Source organism: Monopterus albus, unplaced genomic scaffold (assembly GCF_001952655.1).
Source record: "Monopterus albus unplaced genomic scaffold, M_albus_1.0 scaffold72.1, whole genome shotgun sequence".
NCBI lineage: Eukaryota > Metazoa > Chordata > Actinopteri > Synbranchiformes > Synbranchidae > Monopterus > Monopterus albus.
The window spans coordinates 1,989,516-2,002,117 of record NW_018127952.1 but is presented as its reverse complement, the minus strand read 5'-3'; the positions used below and the strand labels follow the sequence as shown (position 1 = coordinate 2,002,117).

Genomic DNA, 12,602 nt, shown 5'->3' with positions numbered 1-12,602 from the left:
ATGCTAAAGTCTAAATGCCACACGGTATGGAATGTGCACATGCATGTGCTTGATTTGTCTAAACAGCTTAGATGACACTGTTGAGCCGGGATCAACTTTTACGATTCTGCGTTTTTCCCCCAGAGCCCTCTGCATTATCTTTCCTGCTGCGCCCATGTAATGGTCTCACTTTTAACACGGTGCTATTGTTGGCTTAAATATAGTGTGAAAAGGGTAATGATGGGCTCGATGATAAGATTGGTTATTACATTTTTGACTTAAAATAGACATCTTTTTCCTTTGTCATCTCAAAAAACCAAATGGGTGGATTAGAACTAAATTAAACAATCTAATTCATCTCGTGTTATAAGAACCACAGATATGATCAGAACATTTTCTAATATACAACTTCCTTATTTAACAACATAAGATTTTTTCATTTTGATACATCAAATAAAGCAAATGCCAGTGACTAAACACACAGATATAGTTCATAGTGATAATATGTTAGCATTAATAGCTCCTGATAAAATGTTGGAACAACCCAGTGGAGAATGTGGTCAATTTTTAGAAAACATAATTCCAACAACATTCCCATGAGATCGGACTGGTTTCCCTTCTCAGCTTCTGCTCTGACATCACTCTGCAGATGATGGGACCAGGCCCTTCCTGGCACCCTGGTGGTAGTGACTCTCCAGCTTCCCTGTGAGAGAAGAGGAAGGGATGAATCAAAATGCCATCAAAGGGACAGAGTGACCTTTCTGAGCGCTCAAGGCCTGCTGACTAGAGGCGACCTCGGGTGGGCAGAAAAAAACAGGCCATGAGAAAGAGAGAGATGATGAGGTTAAAGGCCAATAAGACTCTATTCCATGACAAAGTAAGATCAGACCACAGATAATTCAGTTAGATAGATATACATTCAGTATGAACCAATGGTAACAAAGAGCATACAGCACATACAAAGGATGACATATTATTAGCTGAACAAATACAGACTAAGGGGGATATTTAATAAGGTTTTGCAGATAAACACTGAAATTGTGTGTTCATATTTACTAAGGAGTCAAAATCCGGTTTCGCACCGGAGAAAGAGAAATATGTGGCACCATAGGTATTTGTGCATCTGGTCTCATGCGATGTCTATACTAGGGTGTTCCCGTTCAGGGATGCAAAAATCAGGAAGGAGAGAGTGGAAATTTATACGCATACTCTCAGCACCTGATTTACCACGGCTGCGACAGAGGGAACTGTGGCTGAAATTTAAACGTCAGGAGAGAGCAGGTGTAAAATTTGCAGCCCTGCACTCAGCATGGCAGCTGTTAGTCATCTGACAGTTAAGAGCACATCTGAGGAGAGAGCGGGTGTTTGTAAATCACATCACTCGCCAGAGGAGAATGTGAGGGACTTTCACAGGCTTTCAGGTCAAACCATGCTTCAAATACTGAACCAAATAAAACACGATTTGACTGGCAATAGACTACGTGACTGCAGCTCCGAAATATGTTTATTGGTTCCTTTAACCATATTAAAGTTCAGATGCTGTAAACTCAGAAAATTCAAATTTGCTGAATTTTGACTCCAGTTGCCCTGACCTTTGCAGACAGTCACTGAATTGACAAGAAACTAATTGGACTGCTTGTGTTTCTAAATTTCCCACACTGTACAATATCTTATGGCCTTCATATCCAGGCTGGACAAAGATAAACAATGTATTTAGCAAGTGAAATATTAGCATGCAAGTGCTACTAAAAAGCATAGTTTGAGCCTCTAAAGCATAGTAATCTACTTCTAGCATCATTAGCATTGTAGCTAAGCTGGTACTGTTTTGTCCAGTGCCCTTGGGGGGCTCTACTTGAGTTTCTGCACTGTCCAGAGCAGCATGTGCTGCGCTAGACCCTCGTTTTTCCGCAGTTGTGAACACACCTCAAGTCTAAGAGAAATCACATAGTGAACATACTTCATTACAAGACACAAGCTATCATCACACTTGCATATATACTAATTAAAACACTTACAAAACTGTTAATAAGTAGAACTTTAAAGCTCCTCAGAGGAATCAGTGACTCCTGATTGGCACTTATTCCGGTGATGAGATGCGTATTACCAGAACCATCTTCCGGTCAGAGATGGTATCAGCAATATTTTAAAGCCAACCAATTCTAGTGTCATGGTTCTGCACTAGAACTGCTAAACCTCAGACTCTACAATCATTTATCTGAGCACCTGCTTCATGTATGAATGTTTATGTCTGTGTTAGTCTGCCAAGAATGTAACAGCCAAGGATTCCTTCACTAATCTGTTTGGATTTTGTAGTCAAGCCAGCAAACAGCGCCTGCTTGAACTTGCTGATTAGGAGACTACAGTTTCCAAGCCATAACAGGGTAACCTTCATTGTTGCGAGAATAACCATGGAAATAATTTGCTGCTCACTAATTTATGTGAACCTCAGATGAGAAAGATGAAAACAGCTGAGAATCTCAAAGAGAGATTTTCTCAATTTGCTATTTATATAAACTCTGTAGCTATGGCGTGTGAGCAGAGCCCCTGCAGCCGCTGACCACAGCTAACCTCCTAGTCTACAGTAATGGCCACCTTTCTCTCTCAGTAAAGCATTCCCAATATCAATCGCATTTCACATTCCTTCATTAGAGCTCAGCGTCACAAACAATAGCCTACTGCTCTGTCCTTTTCTGAAAGGAACCGCCTCTTCTGGGTTTTAAGAACATGCGCTGACCCCATTCCTCACTGCCAGGCAAATAATACGCCTGTGTGTCTGCCAAACACAAGCCTCCTGCTTGTCAAACCACAGCATTAGCTGGCTGTTTTCCCCATGGCTGAGGCAGGGGGAAAATGTGATACAAGTGTGACAGGCTGGGGTGGTGGTTGTCACTTGTGCTTTCTTTTCATGTTGTCGCATTATGGCTGAACTCTGTGGGTAGTAGCAGCATAAACAAGGTGTTTAGGAGAAGCCCTGTTAGCTCACCATTTCCAATTGTGTCTGAATGGCTGTCAGTGTCTGTCTGTTCTGCCAGGAGCAAGTACTGCTTAGGCGTAGAAACACCTCTGGAATTTTTGGGTGAATGCTGCCAAGATGATTAATGATAAATCTGCCTCAACAGAAATACATCACAGGTTAAATAAAAACGGCTTTCTGAATCATTCAGAAGACAGGTTCTAAGAGCAGTTCTGCTCTAGCTTGTGTTTTAGGAGAGAATAAATATTAGATATTAAGAGTCCAATAACTGTATCATAAAACAGCGAGACCGCAGCTGAATTCTGGACAGAGGAGATGGCGTGGTGTTGTGCCAGCATAAACAGACTTCTTTCTTCTAGGAAAAGTGCTAATGGTCCAACTCCAGACCTTTCTTGCTTCCTTTTGGGTATTGTGTTCGAGAGCCGGAGTCAATACTGTGTCATGACGCTGACATTTCAGTGAAATCATGTGTATCAGCATATATAAAAACACACTGATTACACAAGTCAAAAACAGCACTTATGAAATGAGCATTTAGATGTTGTAGTGTTTCTTCTCATTTGGCAAATGTCAACACAGTTCGCTTCAGATGCATCCAGCCATAATGAAAATTCTTCAGCTTAAAGGACACCTAAAAATGCTGAAATGAAAATGCACGTTTTGCCAGGTGTATGAAACATACTGAAGTGAGAGACTATATTTCTTGACATAATATGCAAGGCTCATCTTTTGGGCATCTGGGAGCAAAACAACAAGCTGAACATAACTCTGACACATCACCTTCGAAAGTTGTGATGGTAAACAGTTTCCTATTATACTTCTAGTAGATACACTGCAAGATTAAGCATTAAATTCAAAGTGATCACCACCTCTGTTTTTGTCTCCAACTCCTGAGGGAAATATCGAGTTCTTTAGCTGCTAAATGCTCCCACATGCTCACCAGATAGCCGCTAACTGTGTCTGTCTGCAAATAAAAGCAGGGCAGGTAGCTTACAACGGTTTTAAGAGCCTTTTCACTGGAAAAAGCTGCCTGCTGTGGTTGAAACTGCGCTATGTTGGTGGTGAGCGTGAACCAAAACAGCTGGGGCTGGAAAGCCTAAACAAAAAGATGACAAATGTTATAAAGCTTCACAGAGCTGAGGTGATTTTCTGAGGGTTCAAAACTATGGGCGACCCCTTTCACATAAAAGTGGTTATGTGATCCAATGTTTAAATGAATGTGTTTATTATAGTTGCTTTATAAATGCCAATTTCCTTAGACACAAATAAAGTGACAGAAATAATAAAAGTACCTCAGTGACATACGTATTATTTTCCTCAGGTTTTTGCAAAAGCCAGACAAAAAACTTTTATAAAAAAAACCATCTTATTTAAAGCTGAGTGGAGATCAGATTACTAGTGTTTCCTTTGTGTTTGCATTTGCTCGGTCCATTTAAAGTCTTCTTCAATTAGTCCAGTTCCTCAGAGGTTGTATGTGAGTACAAACCAAGTAAGAGTTAAGCACAGCTGAATCATTAGCTGAGTATTTAACACTGCTTGAGACCAAACCACTTAATATTTTTCTGTGGCAGGCTAACAATTTGTGATGTGTCCCTTATGCAATTTTCTTGACTTATTAAAATACATCCTTAAGTAAAACAGGCAAAAACAATTGTAGTTTGGACTTGCTTCCTGTTTTGTGCTTTTAGTTTGGTTTGATTTCCAGGTTTTGTACCACCTCGCCTGCCCCAGTTTTACCCCAGTGCACAATCACCACAAAATCACATTTTTATTTGAATTTAACAATGAGGTTTTGTGCAGCTAAGGTCAACAGCATCAGCCACATGGAGAACAGTAAGTGGGCCTTGTTGTCGTTACTGTCAGAGGCACTATTCCTCGGTTGTATGAACAAGGAAGACTCATTATATTCACCAAGAAAGTCAGTCCAGCAATGTTACATATTCTGTGTGTGAAAGCGACTTCTGTTAATGGCTCCAGAGCCGCTGAGCTGCTGCATTTCAGAGTAGGTGCTGCAGAGCTGAGGCAGCTAGAGGGAACGCAAAGGAAAGGGGTTTGTGGGGGGGAGTGGGCGGAAAAAAAGAGACAGCAAAAATGAAACAGAAGGGATGAGGAGAGGGAGGGGTGCTGGGAGAAAGGGATACAGACAGAAGGACAGTGGGAGAGGTAGAAAGAGGGAGAAATAGAAAGGCTGGCTCATCGATTGGCTGAGATAATTTCCCATTGATTGCTGCACTGTTTGGAGATTGCTGGAGAGAGGTTTATTGCCCACAGGCTGCAGCTGGGGAGGAGGCCATAAAATAAGCACAGGTTGTCTGCAGAGGGCTAGCTCTCCATCTTCAAGCCCATAAAACACGCTCCCAAACACACACTCAGCCACATAGGCGCTTATACATACACTACACTTGGAACCTCTACTCATTTGTTCACAAACATGGCTATGTGCATACTGTTCCCATTATACAAAATGGGAGAACACAGTTCATCGCTGATGGAAAGCGCATTCACATAATCCTTTGAAAATCCAGGGGCAGTAGTGCAAAGAGTATTTATTAGACTAAAATAGAGGCCCATTGACTTCCTCTCTGACATCAATAGCATGCAGGCCCATCGGCTTACTTGTAATAATAATCACAAGACTAATTAGCTGGTTGCTGTTTCTCTGTCTGTGAGAGTAACTGCCTATGTACTGAAGAATAAAAAGGCAGAATTTTAAATAGTATTTTTTTTATTACTGATGTGCCTGGATATAAACCTTGAACAGCTACACTTTAACCACAGGTTGATCCACTCTCTGATGGCACACTTTATCATGAGGAAATTACTCCATGCCTAAAAGGATGACACAGAAAAGGAAAGTTTAAAGTGGAGCACCACCAGCTCTGTGAGTGGATGTAGCACCTTCAACAGTATCTGTTACACTGGTTCCCACTGGGCTCCCACAATAACCAATCCAGAGTCTATCACAAGTATACTGCCTGGAGAGTTCAGAGTGAAAAAGCTTTAACAATCTTAAACAAAATGGTTTGATTTCAAACATGGCATCAAGGAAAAGATAGGAAAGTATTTGACACAACTGCATTTTATAGGAAAACTGATATGAATTGATGAATCTTCAGTTCACATATGTATTTTGGGATTTTTATCAAGATGGTATTATTCAAATTTTTTCATCTTCCAACAAATCTCAAGATTCAACCTAGTCCAGCACTATGTCTGTCTCTCTCTAGTTCCTGACCTCCCTACACTGTCTATGACACTTAGCCCAAAGCAACAAAGACATAGAGTAAGACTGGGGTAAGTCTAAGCCCCACACAAGTATGTCTGAGTCTTTTAGCAGATATTTGGCAAGGATGTAATGATACCATAATGCTGATATTGCCACGATAAGAATATGATATTTATCACAATATTAAAAAAAGATGAAAAAATGCTCGTTACTAAATAATAAATCTGGATTATATATTTGGGCCAGTAGAACGAGGAGAAGAACACGCCAGACTACAACAAGCCACACTTTACTGGAAGTGGTTTTCAAAGATAGTGTTCTCCTTTTATAAGAGAAAAGGATTTAAAGGATGGTTACTAGGTAGCTGGTTTTGCCTATGGGTGCCCTGTTTGTTTGCTTATTGCTGTTAAAGAGCTGCACACAGTTGTGTCCTGACTGTTTCTGTGAGAAGTGTCCAGGACTGTCTCAGTCCTAAACAAAGCTAGTATTACCTTTGCTTAGTATTTGGGAAATACTTTCAAATTGTTCAGTGTTTGTTAGTTTCCTTTTCGCCCGAGTATTTTCTTGATATGGGAAAATGCTGCCACACAACAGCTCTAAACGGTGATGATGGAGCATCTGCTATGTCGATTTCAAATACTGCAACCAGCACACAGTTATACTAATGAAATAACCATATGTAGATACATCATAGTCCCACGATATTATCCAGACAATTTTTAATCGCAATATCGCAGAAATTACAAGTATCATTACATCACTAATATTTAGTTATTTCAATAGATAAGTGAAAATTGCAGTTGGTAGTAAAAGTATTAATTCTCAAGCACCTTCAGGTTGGTGTCTGTATAACTCATTCACAATAAACTACAGTGTCTATGTTTACTTGTAATCAATGCAATGGAGCTCTTTGACTCAGAGTATTAATTCATTATTCACTTTGGTATTTTCATGGGATTTGCTTGCTATAAGAAAAAAATTGGTAGCTTTATCCTAGAATTTTGTGTACCCACTATTTCGGCAAAGCTTGCATGAGTCAATACAGCTAAAATATTTCGGAGAATTCACAAGCAGCAGTTGTATTTCCCACATTTCAGTAAGCATGACAGGTCCAATGGTTTTGAAGACACAGTAAAAGGGCTCCTCATTCATGATAAATCTAATAGTTTTTTTTTAGACTGTATTCTGACTTCAGCCCAGCAACACTGATCCTCTATCTTCTTTTCCTTATCTGGCCTCAGCTTAGTACACCTCCAGCTGAAGTCATTCTGTACGGGAAACCAATCTGACAGCCTTGAGCACTGCAGGAAAGTGGATGAAATAACCTTGGTAGCCTGGAGAGAACATCACAAGAGGAGGGGGAAAACTGCCTGGATTCCCATCTTGCTGTTAGTCACACCTAATTTACATTCCCTGCCTGCACTGCCGAGCTGGAGGGTTTACAGGTGGGTAGCGAAGGTGCTGTTTGAGACTTGTGTTGGCATGCTATTTGCAAAGGGTTAGGGAAAGGCATCGACCCTGCTCCCTACTGCAGAGAAAACAGTCTCTCTCCATCTTCTGGCCTGCCCAAACCTCCCTGCCTGAAGCTGCTTTCACAGGCACTGAGGAGCTGTAATGGCTGAGTGATTTTTTCCAACCAACAGCGTGCTGCTGAGCTGGTTTAGTCACACACACACGACAGCTCTCAACTAACTAGAGAACCAATGTCTGACAAGTCGGGACAGCAAAGGTGGTCGTGGCTGGTGGGTGGATGTGGAGCACAGTGAGGATATGATAGCTGGCTCAGTATTCCTAAAGAAACTAGGTAATCTAGAGCTCAGATTGTACCTGCTGTTGGTTCACTATACAACCTTTCTTTGTTATCTTTTTGTGTAATATATTTTTCTGTTTTAAGAATAAGCCCACTGTTTGAATAAGTATGTGAATTTATGATAAATGGCCCAGAATTAATGATATTAACAGCAATTTGAATTTTTCAGGAAAATGTGCTGACTATAATTTGTGAAATGTACTTTATCTGTGATGTTCACTAAATGCTATATTATATGCTTCAACTTCACCCACATGACACCATGTGGAGCACTTGATTTAACAGATTTTATTCCCCTCAAAGAAGTAAAAGTGACCACTAATTTTTTATGACGGGCAATAGCTCAACAGCAATCTTAGTAATTTACTCTCCAACCGTAACATTAGCATAGCAAGGACTTTGCTCTCAAACTCCAACCTGAGCCACATGTATCGGGTGCACAAGAATCTGGAAATAAATACTTCACATATTTTTAGATATTTATATGCATAGGACCCTTTTACCTATCTACCTACCTATCTAAATACTTATATCAGTAATGTGTACATTTGTTTTTTGATCAGATATAGTAAATTCATAAGAGGTAAGGAGAGGTGTTGATACTAACAATAAAATGTCTTGCACTTACAGGTACCACAAAGGTTGTGTGTTCACTAGCAGCTGTACCACTCTGATTCAAAACCATCAAGCGATAGAGCAGGCACAGTCCATATATCAGGCCTTTGTTGGGAATTTGATTCTAATTTCAGTCTAAATTCTTCTGCTTCTTCTCATACAACACAATGATTCGATCACTACCGGCACAGATGAACTGTCGCAGTTCACCCACGAACATGAACAGTGGTAAACGTAGCAATATGAGGAACTGGAGAGTAAAAAACAGCCAGGTGGTTGGAGCTCCGTCCATTTTCACGCACCTGGCTCGCTGCCGCAGAACGCAAGCATGACTGTCAGATCGTCAACGTCATGAAGTTAATAAACTGAATAATGAAGACCACCTAGAAGTTGACAAATTGAAAAAATTGCTTTTCGCTAAGTTCATAGTGTTGGAATATCACTATGTGTTTGACGTATATATTGGGATTACAGGTTACAAACTGAGGCTTACAATTGGAGGGTTAGCAGCTCAAACACCATGCTAAACCTGAGTGGTTTGAATATTAACAGCTTCAGTGTTCAAGGGCGTCTAAGTAAGGTACAAACTTCAACTGTTGTTCTGGCCAATTCCAAATGTGGATCTTTGTAAATGTTAGATTGCCAAGTAGGGTTTCACTCTAAATAAACTACTGACAGTTTTATACAGTGGACACCTACAATTCAGCAACTCCTACACCACGGAGTGAAACAGCGCACGGACTGTCATTATTTCAAGGGAAATATGCCTGTTGGCAGTAATCAATCCAACTGTGTGAGCTTCAGCTGAGAGTCAGACAGTGGTGTCACACAGTATACAGCATTTATTAATTAGATGCTGAAGGCTATACTGTGTACAAATAAATAGATCTGCCTCTTAAATGGGACAGAGATTTAGTTTTCTAAACTTTGGAGGATCTAGTTGAAGATCATTACATAAGTAGTAAACTTTTAAACCTTCTGGCTTATATGGTTTGTGAAATTAGGTTCGTGTTCTATTTACAGGATAAAACACAACAAGTTCAGTGGGCTTCAAAATTATTCCCCTCTCAGATTTGATGTCATGGCTTCTCTTACCCCACAGGCTTTAAATTCTAGTGAGCAGAACTAAACTGCAACATTTGTTATAATAGCTGATTGTGTAGGTGGTATTATTATTATTATTATTTTTATTATTAATCTTCATTTCAGCAGCTTTTGGTAGTAAACGTAAAAGAGATGAAATTACAAATTGTTACAAACAGAAGATTCAGCATTTGTTTGATATTTGCCCATGTTCCTGATGAATTTAGATGAATGAGCAGATGCATCTTCCTTCTGGCAGCCATGTGTTGATCGTCCTATTCTGTCAAAGCACCACTGATGCCTGACTCTCTTTTGTAGGGTGTTGTTAGTTCAACATCAGCAGTTAAAAAAAAAATAGTAATGATGTCTGGCTTTCCAAGCACCATCACTGAGAATCTTGTAATGACTGAGCAACAAGGTTTATCAGTTACTGCGAGCTGCCCTAACCAAGAGGGCAGCTTTCCCCTGTGGCCACGACCTCACAGCTTATCAATCACTTCTCTTATATGCTCTTACAATAGGCAATCGGCTGCCACACAGAGCGAGCCGGGGCTTAACAGTGACAAAACATCACTGGAATTCATGTACTTCTTTTAATTATCAGATGCTTTGCAAACACAGTACTGAATTTGACTACTGTTTCGGAAATTTTCAGAACAGTTAAGTTCATATTAGTCCTCACTTCATGTTGTCTTGCCTGAGCTTTATTGAAGCTGTATGTGTTGTGAAAAGAGCACAGTTATTTGTATTTGTTCCTTTCCTTTCATTTTATTGTCAGGGCCACCGGGTTTGGATTTTCCTTCACTACTTAAAGGGGGCCACGGAGAAGTCAGGTGGAGACAACATGAGTGCTGCAGAATTCAGAAGCTATTTTGGACTGACAGAAAGCCTGGTTTTAACTAACTTGAACATAATAAGAAATATGAGGCAAGTAGTTAAATGAAAGTTTTATTGTTTTTCAGTTTTGTCCTTAAGAAGCATTGTAAAGCTAAGCTGGCCCAGAGATAAGAGGAAAATGTGCATTTCTTTGCGACTTCGCAGTCAAGCAGTTTGACTAAGCTTTAACAATGCAAAGTTTAATATTTTATATTGTGATAAAGAACTACTGGGGGATTTCAACGCTCATGTGGGCAACGGCAGTGATACCTGGAGGGGCGTGACTGGGAGGAACGGCCCCCCCCAATTTGAACCTGAGTGGTGTTCTGTTTCTGGACTTCTGTGCTAGTCACAGTTTGTCCATAACGAACACCATGTTCAGGCATAAGGGTGTCCACCAGTGCATGTGGCACCAGGACACCCTAGGCCGGAGGTCGATGATCGACTTTGTGGTTGATCCATCTGACCTCCGGCTGTGTGTCTTGGACACTCGGGTGAAGAGAGGGGCGGAGCTGTCAACTGATCACCACCTGGTGGTGAGTTGAATCCGATGGCAGGGGAGGAAGCTAGTTAGACCCGGCAGACCTAAACGTATTGTGAGGGTCTGTTGGGAATGTTTGGCAGAACCCCCTGTCAGGGAGATCTTTAACTCCCACCTCCAACAGAGCTTTGACCAGATTCTGAGAGAGGTTGGAGACATTGAGTCTGAATGGACCATGTTCTCCACCTCCACTGCCGAAGCGGGCACTCGGAGCTGTGGCCGTAAGGTCTCTGGTGCCTGTCGTGGCGGCAATCCCCGAACCTGGTGGTGGACACCGGAAGTAAGGGATGCCGTCAAGCTGAAGGAGTCTTTTCGAGCTTGGTTGGCTCGTGGGACTCCTGAGGCAGCTGACGGGTACCGGCAGGCCAAGCGGACTGCAGGCCAGGTGGTTGCGGAGGGGGACTATCGGTCGGCCCTGAAGAAATTCTGGCAAACCATCTGGCACCTCAGGAGGGGGAAACAGTGCCCTGCCAAAACTGTTTACAGTGGAGGTCGGCAGTTGGTGACCTCGACTGGGGACATTATTGAACGGTAGAAGGAATTCTTCGAGGATCTCCTCAACCCCAGTGTCATGTCTTCCGATGAGGAAGCAGAGGCCAGGGGCTCAGAAGTAGACTCGTCCATCACCCAAGCTGAAGTCACCGAGGTAGTTGAGAAGCTTCTCGGTGGCAAGGCACCGGGGGTGGATGAGATCCGCCCTGAGTACCTTAAGTCTCTGGATGTTGTGCAGCTATCTTGGCCGAAACACGCCTCTGCAATGCTACATGGGGGTTGGGGACAGTGCCGCTGAACTGGAAGACCGAGGTGGTAGTCCCTCTTTTCAAGAAGGGGGACCGGAGGGTGGGTTCCAAATATGGGGGGATCACACTCCTCAGCCTCCCCGGGAAAGTCTATGCCAGGGTACTTTGTCACTGGTTCTGTTAATTATTTTTATGGACAGAATTTCTAGGTGTAGCCAGGGGCCAGAGGGAGTCCGGTTTGAGGACCACAGGATCTCGTCTCTGCTTTTTGCAGATGACGTTGTCCAGTTGGCTCCATCAAACCAGGACCTCCAGCGTGCACTGGGGTGGTTCGCAGCCGAGTGTGAAGTGGCTGGGATGAGAATCAGCACCTCCAAGTCCGAGGCCATGGTTCTCAGTCGGAAAAGGGTGGCTTGTTCCCTTCAGGTTGGTGGAGAGTTCCTGCCTCAAGTGGAGGAGTTCAAGTATCTTGGGGTCTTGTTCACGTCCGTCGTGGTGAAGAAGGAGCTGAGCTGTAAGGCGAAGCTCTCGATTTACTGGTCGATCTATGTTCCGACTCTCACCTATGGTCATGAGCTTTGGGTCATGACCGAAAGGGCAAGATCCCAAATACAGGTGGCCAAACAGCTTCATCCTCAGGGTGGCCGGGCGCACCCTTAGAGATAGGGTGAGGAGCTCCATCACCCGGGAGAAGCTCAGAGTAGAACCGCTGCTCCTCCACATCGAAGGAGCCAGCTGAGGTGGCTCGGGCACCCGTT

At 42.3% G+C, this 12,602-nt stretch overlaps 1 protein-coding gene across 1 annotated transcript in view; it reads right to left on the bottom strand.

Moving 5' to 3' along the window:
* Positions 1–6: 6 nt before the first annotated feature.
* Positions 7–12,602, bottom strand: part of trip4 (thyroid hormone receptor interactor 4) — an 83,858-nt gene continuing 71,262 nt past the window's right edge. The window contains exon 14 of the mRNA XM_020605861.1: positions 7–682. Coding sequence (XP_020461517.1) covers positions 618–682 — 65 coding nt within the window. The 3' untranslated portion in view covers positions 7–617. The remainder of the gene's footprint in view (positions 683–12,602) is intronic.